Raw genomic sequence first — 12,083 nt, 5'->3', positions numbered from 1 at the left:
ACCTTATGTGAAAATAGGATCTTTGCCCATACAGTCAAGTTAATGAGGATTAGGGTGGGCCCTAATCCAATGACTGGTGCCCTTATCAGAGCATAAAAATCTGGACGGGGTACACAGGGAGAAAGGCTCTGTCCTCACGAGGCAGAGGTCGGAGTGACGAGGCTGCTGAGGATCACCAAGGAAAGCCTGGAAGCTGGGAGAGATACACGGAGCAGATTCTCTCTGTGGAACCCTTCTGAAAGAGCACAGCCCTGCCAACACCGTGATGTCACACTTCAGGCCTCCAGAACTGTGGGGGGCTATCTCTGCTGTGGAAGCCACCAGTCTGTGTCACTTGCACAGCACACCCCCCTCCCCAGAAGCTCTAGGCCACTTAGCCCCAGGAAGGTGCCTCCTGGACTGGACGGCTGGCCTGGGGCCGGCCTCCGGGGATCTCTGTCACTCTACACCAGCTCCACGCCATCCCTAAACCAGGCTTCAGGCGCACAGCGGATGGACGTCACCTTTCACAGGACAGTAACTAAACATGCCCAAAGAACCTGGCATCTCCAGGGAAAACACTTAGATCCCAAACTGTGTCAGAGATTCTTCACTGACCTTCTTTTTCAAGTTCACTAACTCCACATCGTTTCACCTTAAATTTAGCCAGATACGGGGCTTTTGCGGCACTGAAAAACAACAGAAGGAACATGGCACGGGAGCCAGAGCAAAGGAGAACCTTGTGTAAGGGAGCTGCTGACAATGGGTGGCCTCTCACCTCTGCATGGGTGTCCCGGACTTGTAGTCGATGTCCAGCACGATGGCCTCAGGGTTGCTGGGCAGGTAGCAGCCTGTACAGGGATGGAGCGGAAGTCACAGGGAGCCCAAGTGTGAACCCCCGCCCCCAGACGGGGCTCCTAGGGCCTCATCTGGGCACTTATAACTTCTCATTCTGGGGCCATTAGGGGTCCATCCTCCGATAAGTGGTCTTTCCCTGGATCCTCCCTGATATCTAACAAAGAAGCCGCCACCTCCCAGGAGACACTTCTCCAGGAGGACGCACCAACCCTCAGCTTCACAGACCCAGCACCCTGCTCCTTGTGGCCCCGCCAGCCGTCCGCTGCCGGGTGCAGGGGTGCCTGCTCTCACAGGGACATGCAGGAGCTTCCTACCCTGCCTGTGTGCACCCGGAACCTCCTCAGCTCTTGGACTCACCCCACTGCCTGGAGCCCCCCCTCTCTCAGGGTACATGTCAAGTGGGGAGGACAAGAGAAAGCCCATTCCTGGTCAAGGAACTGGCAGGTCCCCCTGGGCTGTGTGTGCACGTGTGTGTGTGTGTGTGTGTGTGTGTGCAAGCCTTCCTGAGCCCCAGGAAGTGGGAGAGATTCCTACTGGGGAGTGGGCTTCTAGGAGGGGCCCTGCAACAGGAAGGACTGGGTTTCCTGGGGAACAAAGTGAGGCCTTGCTGTGGAGTCAGGGGGGCTTTGCCACCAGGGGGAGGAGGGGCACAAGGACCATGCCATCGCTTCCCTGTTCTCGCACCTTCCTTCCCTGGCCGGCTCCAGCCTCTATCTCTCAGGACTGCTATCTATTGTTCTGTTCTGGAGTCCTGGCTGGCTCTCCTGTGCCTCTGGGACAAGATCTGGTGGCGTGGGCTGCAGGGGGCTGGGGGCTCATGGACTAGGTGAACTGACATGTGGACGTAAAAGCTTCTCTGAGAAGCTGAGCTGCCTTTTGCACCAGGCAGGGCAGGGAGTTCAACACAAGACAAGGAAAGGTCTAAACCGAGGATAGCCAGTGTGAATGTTTGCACAGGATGGCCACGGTTTTGAAAACTGCTTGTGACAGTAGTTAAAAACGGAGACTTGTGAAGTCTAGATTTCCAGCTTGACTTGAAAAGGCACAGAGCTGGCTGCACTGGGCTCAAATTCCCACATGGCAATAGTTGGTAGGCACCAGGGAGCAACTTCCCCCTTCGGGACAGGCACCCTGTCTCTGTAGCCTGTGTTCCTATAGCCTGTGTTCCTGTTTCAATGGGGTTCAAGAAACCTCTAGAATAACAACTGCCAAGGACAGTACCTGGGCTTAAAAAAATAGAAGGCAGCAAGGAAGATAGTGTCAGATGAGAAGTGGCTCCTAGCTCACCAGGGGCAGAATTGTGGAGAGGGACACCAGGGACCCAGTGCCCAGCCTCAGCAGTTAGTGGAGCAGTTAGCCGCCTCCCTGGTCCCCAGGCCCGCCCTGCCTTCCCGCAGGAAGAGGCCCAGCTCACCTGGCTGCACTTTCACTTCAGACAGAGCTGACAGGCATGCCTTCTTCCTCTCATCACCTTTAGGGTAGGGCCTGAGAAACAGGACAAACAGCTTTGCTTTGTTGCTGCAGGAACTGGCCTCTGGGCTTCTGGGGGGCAGTGCAGGGCCTCTCCTGTCTGCCTCTCCATTCCTCTTCCAGTTCTAGCTACTACTGAGGGCCCTGCTAGGTCCAGTTCCTTCAGAGGCGCCACTCTGAGGGGGCCTTGCCCTGCACTCGTCAGGGGCCAGGTGGCCCCTGGGGGACCAAGGTGGAGTTTTCTGGCTATCTTTCCCCCATGCTTGTGTGGGGTGTGGGACGTTGCTGTCAGAGAAACACATGGCACATGGTGGGCTCTGGGGTCTATGCTCAAGTGCTGGTTCTGTTGTTTACTTGCAGCATGACCTTGGGCAGGCCCTTCTGACCTCCTGCATCCCTAGGATGAGGATGATAGGGTGAAGTGGAATCAGGTGCCTGACGTGATGTCCAGGGAATGCCCCCTCCCACCCCTAGAGGCCTTCGTGGGCCAGAAGCTGCCAGTCACTGCTCTACTTAGTACTGGGCCCAGGCAAGGGCCTCAGGACATATAGGCGAGGCCACTTGGTGACTAGGGAGACAGAAGCCTGAGCACTGGGGTAGCCAGAGGAATGAGGGGCCTGGGGGTGGGGGGAGACAGGCAGCCAGTGCTCCCCCTGCTGGGGCCTCCTCTAGGCACTTGGCCTATTGATGACTCTGGGGCCCTGGTCCCACACAAATGGGCAGTGCCACTGGTGCCCAAGGATGATATCAGCCCTCCCACATGGATGGCCCGGTGGGTAAATCAGTAAAAGGACACCCACCAGGAGCTACAAAGGAGTCTGGTTTTCCTAATACCCCAGGACCCTTCAGAACTTGGAGAGCAGAGTGGCCTCAAAACTATGGGACAATATCCAGAATGAAACTAAGGTATGTTTTCTGAAATTCGCATTGCTGTGCATTTTGCTATACTTTCAGGGGACCTGAAAGGCCAGGGCAGAGATTCCCAACCCTGGCTGTTCATCAGAATCAGCAGGGGTCCTCCAGGCAACTCCCATGAGCTAGGACTGAGAGACGCCACTTACTTGATAATGGCTGACACATTGGTGATCTTGTTAAAGAAATCAAATTCCCGTTGGTAAAAGTCCTTGGCTGGGCCGGACAGGGAGCCAGTGATCTCCTCTACTAACTGCTCCAAGAGGTCGCCAATGTCAGCTAATAAAGAAACCAAGAAGGTGAGCCTACGGCTGTGCCATTGAAGGCTCTCTAGGAAAGTCCACGTATTTGTCAGATGTGTGGTCCAGATGTTCCCCAGCACCTAGGCCAGCTGTCCTGAGTGTGGTCTGCAGATGTCTGTATGGTTTCTGGGACCCTTCAGCAGACCCCATGGTCAAAAATATACCAATACGTCGTTTGCTCTCCTTGCTGTGTAGATGCTTGTGAGGCTGTGCAAGCAGTCAGCCAACGTGCTAGTGGCCACTGACTGGATCCCCGTGGCTTTGCTCCCATGGTGTGAACAAAAGCCAGTGTCACTAAAAATGTCCCTGGTGGGATGCCTGGGTGGCTCAGCAGTTGAGTGTCTGCCTTCGGCTCAGGTGTGTGATCCTGGAGTCCCATGTGCATCCCTGCAGGAAGCCTGCTTCTGTCTCTGCCTATGTCCCTGCCTCTCTGTGTCACTCATGAATAAATAAAATCTTAAAAAAAAAAAAAAGTCCCTAGTGAAGCAATAAACAATGACTTATTTTATTAAACTCTACTCTGGGGACACCTGGGTGGCTCAGCGGTTGAACATCTGCCTTCAGCTCAGGGCGTGATCCTGGAGTCCTGGGATCGAGTCCCACATCAGGCTCCCTGCATGGAGCCTGCTTCTCCCTCTGCCCGTGTCTCTGTCTCTCTCCCTCTCTCTGTCTCTCATGAATAAATATATAAAATCTTTAAAAAAGGGCAGCCTGGGTGGCTCAGCAGTTCAGCACCGCCTTCAGCCCAGGATGTGATCCTGGAGACCGGGGATAGAGTCCCGCGTCGGGCTCCCTGCATGGAGCCTGCTTCTCCCTCTGCCTGTGTCTCTGCCTCTCTCTCTCTGTCTCTGAGTAAATAAATAAAATCTTAAAAAAAACAAAACAAAACAAAAAAACTCTACTCTGAGTCCATCTTTTTGATATTCTGGGTGATGAAATGGGAAGTAGTCCAACTGAACTAACTTTTTTGCAGGGATCGTCACTTTTACCTAAAAGAGTGACTGATGGACAAAAATACAGTTATTTGGACTTAGGTATATGGCAGATATTTTCTTGAAAATGAACAAGGTGAATCTGCCATTTAAGGAAAATTACCAAGTTTTGGAAAACCAGTGTCTGTGACTGTGAGCTTGACAGCTTCCCAACACTTGAAAATGTTTCTGTTTTGTAAGACTCAGAGGGGGGAGCGCTAATACCTGTGATTTGTAATGTTACGAAGTCCTGTGGGGGGTGGGAGGTGTGAGTGCTGGGTAGACCAATGGACTTTAAAGAAAGAGCATGAGAAACTCACTGATATGGATCAAATCCACATCACAATTAATTATTAAGAATTTGTCACTTAGGGGCACCTGGGTGGCTCAGTTAAGTGTTTGCCTTTGGCTCGGGTCATGATCCCAGGATGGAGCCAAATGTCAGGCTCCCCGCTGAGGCTCTCCCTCTCCCTTTGCCCCTCCCCCTTGCTCATGGTCTCACTCTTTCTCTCCAATGAATGAATAGAATTAAAAAAAACAAACAAACCCCAAACCCCCACCTATCACTTAAAAACAAAACCAAACAAAACCTATCACTTGCTGTGTTTGGTGCAGTATCAACCAAGACTATCTGTAGTAACTGGAAAGATGACAAAACCCCCCTTACTTTTCTAGCTCCTTGTCTGTGTGAGGCTGAACTCCCTGCATTGACTTCAACCATAACAACATATTCCAACAGGTTAAACGCAGAAGCAGAATGGGAATCCTGTTGTCTTTTACTAAAGATGTTATGACATTATTACAGACATTAAAGAGATCTGCAAAACTGTAAAGGAACACCTCTTCTCACTCCTTTTTGAATTATTTTTCATAAAAATATGTTATTTATGTTAACATGTAATGAGCTTATATTTTTAAAATGTTTTGGTCTTATTGTTCAACATTGGTTAACACAGAACTAAAGCCCGCGTAAACGAAAGCTCATTGGAGGCCTCACTAGTGTTTAAGGGTGTGAAGATGTGGACAAGCTGTTTGAGAACCATTGCCCTGGATGGCCACCTGGTCCCCACATTGAATTGCTGGGTCAAGCGCAAGGTGAGAAGAAGCTCTCACATGTGCTTGGGGAGCCACAGGATGGTACCAGGGTAGGCAGGGTGTCTGGAGGTGAGGTTGGCAAAGGCTTCATGAAGGAGGGGGTCCTGATCCCGCTGCATGTTAAAGATGAAGTGGTCCCACTAAAGGATGGGAAGCAGAGGGATGAGCTGGGGCAGCACAGACCCTGGAGGGCTCTGGAGTGTTAAAGACGGGGGGGTGAGGCCTGAAGGAAGGTGACAAATACTCACGGTCCTTCTGGTGCCCTTCTTCATCCAGATAGATGTTAGTTTTCATGTTCCAGATAAATTGGTGCGCCAGAAGCTGGGATTTGGAGGCTGCCCACAAAATATACTCTCGCACGTAGCCCATCTATAGGAGAGCAAGGTTGCCATCAGCCCAGGCCTGGGCACCTCTCCACTGAGAGATACGCTGACCCAGTGCAGGAATGGACTCCCAGCACTTGCAGACCTAGCCAGAAGTGAGGCCCAGTGGTTTCCGGCTGTGTGAGCAAGCTTGTCTGGGTATGTGTGAGCCCAGTCCAGGGGCTAGGCCAAGTTCTAGCTTGCTAGCTGGCTGGTGGGGCAGATGGGGCCCCAGAGGTGGGGTCTGCAAAACAGGAAGGAACCAACTTTTGTTTCCTCTGTGCTTTCCCCTGGACTCGAAGAACCATAACTTTTCAAACAATTTCTGCTATTGTCAAGTATGAGAAATGAGTCGGCTGGGTACTTAAAACTCAGCTATAAACTGGTTGTTTAGAACAATGTTCCACAGTGATGGGCAGACTCCAGAAAATTCTAATACATAGATAACTTCTTCATTAGTTGACACACCACAGCCACTATCCTAAGGACCTCTCCTCTTTTTCCTTCTTAGTCATTTCTGCTACTCATAACTCCAGTTTTAATTACCCTTTCCTAAAGTTAAAAAAGGCACTGGCCTTTCTGGAAGACTTCTGGAGGAGTGACCTCTCCCCTGACCACTGCAGTTTGTGGTCCCACATCTGGTAAAGTATTCTTTGGACAGATGTCCTCAACTTGGCTGGTTGGGCTTACCAAGCAAGTCAAACTTCAAATAACTCCTCACCATGGGTTTCCCAATGCTGTAACCCAGCAAAAAGATCTAAAGATAAACTATGAACAATAAAGTTGTAGTGCATTTAAATTAAAGTTTGCATAGCTTCTGGGTTGGTGGAGGTGCAGGGAGAGCCAGGCACCTGAAGAACATGGAAGCACTACAATCTTCCCACATCTCTTGCCTTATGCTGCCCTTCCACCTGGATGTTCTGAGTTATATTCTTTTATGATAAACTGGTAATGTGGTCAGCTTTGCCGAGACCACAGAGGGGACTCGGTGAACTAATGAGGAGACTACCACAGGGAAGTGGAGGCAGGCAGCTGTCTGAGCAAGGAGGAAGTGTTATCAGTCACTGAGGCCCATGGAGGCTTCTAGCTTTGGGAAAAACTTTAGCATTTTATTCCTGTGTGTTTCCTAATCCATTTAATATCTGCTTTGCTAGCCAATTTAGTTGAAAATGAATATATGTATATATCCTTTATAACGAATTATACAAACAGTGAGATAATTCTAAAGTCAAAAAAATTACTAAGCATGGCCACTCCACCCTGTTTGCTCACTCGCCAGCCATTTTTACAAGTTTTGGTCTTTCTTTCTTTCTTTCTCTTTCTTTCTTTCTTTCTTTCTTTCTTTCTTTCTTTCTTTCTTTCTTTCTTTCTTTCTTTCTTCTTTCTTCTTTCAGATTTTATGTATTTATTCATGAGAGACAGAGAGAGAGAGAGAGAGAGAAAGAGAGAGAGAGAGAGAGAGGCAGAGACACAGGCAGAGGGAGAAGCAGGCTCCATGCAGGGAGCCCGACGTGGGACTTGATCCTGGGTCTCCAGGATTATGCCCTGGGCTGAAGGTGGCGCTAAACCGCTGAGCCACCAGGGCTGCCCTTATCTTTCTTTTAAAAACAATATAAGCAAATATATTTGTCTCCTGTCAAGCTCAGACTTAAAAAAACAAATCCTAGAAATGGAAAACAAGAAAGAAACCAATGAAACTAGTTGAGTCTTGAGTTGACATAACCTCACAGAGAAGAATCATTTCAAATGACTTGAAAATGAAGTAATTTGCAAGGGCACCTGGGTGGTTCATTCAGTTAAGTGTCCGACTCTTGATTTCAGCTTAGGTCATGATCTCAGGGTCCTGAGACTGAGCCCCACATCAGGCTCTGTACTGGGCTTGGAACCTGCTTGGGATTCTCTCTCCCTCTATCCCCCCTCCTCCTGCTTGTATGTGTGCATTTGCTCTCTCAAAAAATAAAAATAAGAATTGAGTAGGGACCCCTGGGTGACTCAGTGGTTGAGTATTTGCCTTTGGCTCAGGGCATGATCCCAGGGTCTTGGGATCGAGTCCCGCATCTGGATCCCTGCATGGAGCCTGTTTCTCCTCCCTCTGCCTGTGTCTCTGCCTCTCTGTGTCTCTCGTGAATAAATAAATAAAATCTTAAAAAAAAAAAGAAAAGAATTGAGTAAGCTAGGGACTTTGCCTGTGGTTTTGCCACAGCTTGTCTGTCCCAGATTGCAATTCTTTTTTCCCCCAAACAAACCCATTTTTTTTGCTAGTAAGATGAAATTAAAAAAAAAGAAAAAGAAAAAGATTAATCTGACTGTATGTCCTCAATGGAAAATACACCAAGAACAAACGACAAAAAAATCTGACCCAATTTTTAGTAATCACGCTGGTGTTATAATAATATTGGTGTTGTTATTTTGAAACCAATAATATAAGTAGTGGAATAATGCAAAAACAGTATGTTAATGTTATTAGGAACTAATATTTTCAGTATTAAAAGATTCAAACAAAATCAAATTAAAAAGTCTACAATCCTACGTTTGAATTGGAAATATTAGTATAATCTCATGATGTATTTTTCTAAAAAACAAAAAAACAAAAAACAAAAACAAAAAACCAAAACAAAAAGAACAAAACAAACAAACAAACAAACAAACAAACAAAAAAACCAAAGCAAAAAGCTCTTTCTACTGGGAAGGGCTAGAAACAGTGACCATCTCAATGGCAGTGAACATGCTTAGCGTTTAGATTATGGTGTCTCAGTAGAATGAACTGAAATTCCCCAGAAAATAGGTGATTCCAGGTCTGAGGAAGAAAATAAGAAAAACCTAAGGAAAAAATCTTGTCTTTCCTGGAAAGCAAGGTTATCAAGGACTAAATATCAAAGGACAGACATTTGGGGATTCCCAGTAGTCAGAAAGATGGGCATCAAAAATAACAAGTGGACTGGTACATACCAAACACATCAAAATCCATGAGTTTATAATGATTTTGGGGGGAAAAAAGGAGAAAAACTCATAGTCATCTTTGTATAATTGCTAAATAATTCGCCCTATTTTGACAACTAGGGAAAAAAAAAAGAAAGGAAAAAATGTATCAGGATTTTTGGAAAGTAGTTTATGTAAAACAGTAGCCAAATAGAACAAAGTGCTGCTTGCCTGACTCTGCATATGCTAGTGGCAGCGCCCACCTACGCCTCTACGCCAAATGCAGCCCAGCGAGGCCTCTGCATGCCAAGCCCAGAGCTCTGAGCATATCGCCTGGAGAGCATAGTGTTCTCTGGTGGCCACCATGATGTGTTCACATGGAGGTAGACACAAAGACCCAAAGAGTAAAGGGACAAGGATTTTGGAGGGGAGGGAAATGAGTATCTGGAGAAAAAGCACATTGTGACAGTCCCGTTAAGTGCTGAAACCAGGGTGAATAAATTTCTGCACATTATCAAAGCTACCTGGGCAGAGACACAGGCAGAGAGAGAAGCGGGCTCCATGCAGGGAGCCCAACTTGGGACTCGATCCTGGGTCTCCAGGATCACCTGGACCGAAGGCGGCGCTAAACCGCTGAGCCACCCGGGCTGCCCTGGACTCAGTCTTTAAAGGTTGGCTGCAGGTCTACAAGCACTTTGGTCTATGGACTAAGACCGAGCATCCTGCCAGTCCATGGGGAAGAAGCTAGCCCTGGTATACCCAGCCACAGCACTCATTGCCACTGCAAGGGCTCAGCTAGAAAGGGGGGCTGATGTTCTATGCAGTGGGGAGCAGAACTGGCAGGAGCAGAAAAGAGGCAGCTGCTGCTGTATTCAGACTCCAGCATAGGTGGATGAGGGTTGCTGAGATGAAGCATGGGCAGTGTGGGTTTGGGGTTGAGGTCACCCCCCATGTTGGGGTGTGTTTCTGTGCCAGGCCCTGGGCTAGGCATCTTATGTACAGGTATGCTGTACATGATGGGCTGAATTGTATTCCTCCCTCCCAGTCCCCGTGGACTGAAGTCATACGTGCCTAAATGGGACAGTGTCTGGAGATGGGCCTTTAAAAGAGATGACTATGTTAAAATGAGATTAGGGTGGTGCCTAGTCTAATCTGATGTCCTTATAAGAAGAGAAGATTAACTGGAGGGTATTATGCTGAGTGAAGTAAGTCAGTTGGAGAAGGACAAACATTATATGTTCTCATTCATTTGGGGAATATAAATAATAGTGAAAGGGAAAATAAGGGAAGGGAGAAGAAATGTGTGGGAAATATCAGAAAGGGAGACAGAACGTAAAGACTGCTAACTCTGGGAAACGAACTAGGGGTGGTAGAAGGGGAGGAGGGCGGGGGGTGGGAGTGAATGGGTGACGGCCACTGGGTGTTATTCTGTATGTTAGTAAATTGAACACCAATAAAAAAAAAAAAAAAAAAAAAAAAAAAAAAAAAAAAAAGAAGAGAAGATTAAGACACAGACACACAGAAGGAAGCCCACAGGAGGACACAGGGAGAAGGCGGCCATCTGCAAACCAAGGAGAGAAGCCTCAGGAGAAACCAATCCTATGGGCACTGTGATCTCCGACTTTCAGCTTCCAGAATTGTGAGAGATACATTTAGCACCCCCCCACCCCCACCCCCCACACACACTCTGTGGTTCTCTGCCAAGGCAGCCTAAGCACACACTATACATACATCATCTTGTCTGACCCTCCCCCCATTTCCCACTGAAGAGATGAGGGAGCTGGATTCAGGGACTAAGGAAGAGGTTGGCAGTATTTCCAGAGCCCATCCACCCTGCACAGCAAGACGGGGCCTCAGGGTGAGGTGGGGTGAGGGGAGCCTCCTGGACATGAGCAGCCACAGCTTCAGTGGGGATGTCCGTGAGAAGAGCTCAGAGACCGGGTCACAGCCTGGCGGTCATGTTCCCAAGGCCCCATTCCTGTTGCCAATGGCCCCCTCCCCACTGCCAGGCACAGCTCTCAGAGGGAAGGAAAGCACACGCTGGCACAGCCTTACCTTGTCATACCTGAGGGCCTGTACAATCTGGGGGATGTAGAATAGGATAGCATCCTGCAAAGGAGAAGGACAAGCAATTGTGACCACCAGGAAGGGAAGACAATTCCTTACCTCCAGGACAGTGAAAACAAATGCAACACAGATGGCTGTCCCAGGGCCCCACTGGAACGGCCCTGCTGTCACTCAGCCCATGGGACACCATCACGCTGGAGATCACAGATGACTGAGAACCAGGGAAAGCCAGGACAGCAAGGAAATGGCCAACAGCTTGAAACACATAATGGGTGAGAAAAAGCAAAAGGAATGAGGCTCCCGTACCTACAAGGATCGGGGAAGGGCCTGCTCATGTGTGTTCACTGCTGGGAGCCTGCTTGGGGACAAGGGGTGAGGTTACAGCAGGCCCATGTGTTGGGGCCTCCGTGAGTCAGCTACCAAATCCCTGTCACTGTGGCTGTCACGTGGGATCCCCAGGCTTCCTAATAGCCCACGGCTGGGCCATGTGCCCACACAGCCACAACTGGAACCAAACTCAAGTCAACTTCCTTCTAGAACTCAAATACCAAATTAAAATAAAATAAATAAATAATACCAGTAACATATCTGAATCAAAACGAAATCTATCTTCTATGACTGCCTGAACAGAAATGGGGAGGAAAACACGCTCTAGGATGGACCAATGTTTTATCAGGCCTACATTAAGTGTGAGATAAAGCCTGTCCTTCCTGTCTCCACCCGAACACTGGCTGGTAAGTCCCACCGAGGCTGACTCCAGACACGGGCTCACCGGTGGGAAGGACCGCAGGACTTTCACCCCATACTGTGCGGTGAGAGGGTGTGGCGGGTACATGCTGGAGAAGTAGGAGAGGCCCGTGGGTGGATCGGCGGGGGCCCAGCACAGCACGTGGCTGAGCTCCGGCGCATCAGCGTCGATGGTGTGCCAGGTGACCAGGAACTGGGAAAGAAGCAGGGAGGTGGTCTGGCACAGGCAGTCCCTGAGGCCCCTCTGGAAACACCCATCCCCAGCCTGTATCTCAGGGGAAGCCCCGAAGTGATGATGATAAGGCATTTATAATCACGTGGGGAAATGCTTCTAATACATCATGTAAAACAGCATAATTTCAACTAGGGTGAAGTACATTCAATATTTGTCTACTATGAGC

At 48.9% G+C, this 12,083-nt stretch overlaps 1 protein-coding gene across 1 annotated transcript in view; it reads right to left on the bottom strand.

The window, feature by feature from the left end:
- Window positions 1–12,083, bottom strand: part of PI4KA (phosphatidylinositol 4-kinase alpha) — a 118,768-nt gene that overhangs the window by 5,445 nt on the left and 101,240 nt on the right. Inside the window, exons 41-47 of the mRNA XM_072803635.1 lie at window positions 11,708–11,875; window positions 10,924–10,977; window positions 5,836–5,956; window positions 3,369–3,498; window positions 2,252–2,322; window positions 758–830; window positions 598–668 (exon numbers count right to left, since the gene is read on the bottom strand). Coding sequence (XP_072659736.1) covers window positions 598–668; window positions 758–830; window positions 2,252–2,322; window positions 3,369–3,498; window positions 5,836–5,956; window positions 10,924–10,977; window positions 11,708–11,875 — 688 coding nt within the window. The remainder of the gene's footprint in view (window positions 1–597; window positions 669–757; window positions 831–2,251; window positions 2,323–3,368; window positions 3,499–5,835; window positions 5,957–10,923; window positions 10,978–11,707; window positions 11,876–12,083) is intronic.

The sequence above is a fragment of the Canis lupus genome, chromosome 27 (assembly GCF_048164855.1).
Source record: "Canis lupus baileyi chromosome 27, mCanLup2.hap1, whole genome shotgun sequence".
NCBI lineage: Eukaryota > Metazoa > Chordata > Mammalia > Carnivora > Canidae > Canis > Canis lupus.
Note: the sequence above shows the minus strand (reverse complement) of the source record. Positions and strands in the feature narration are given on the sequence as shown.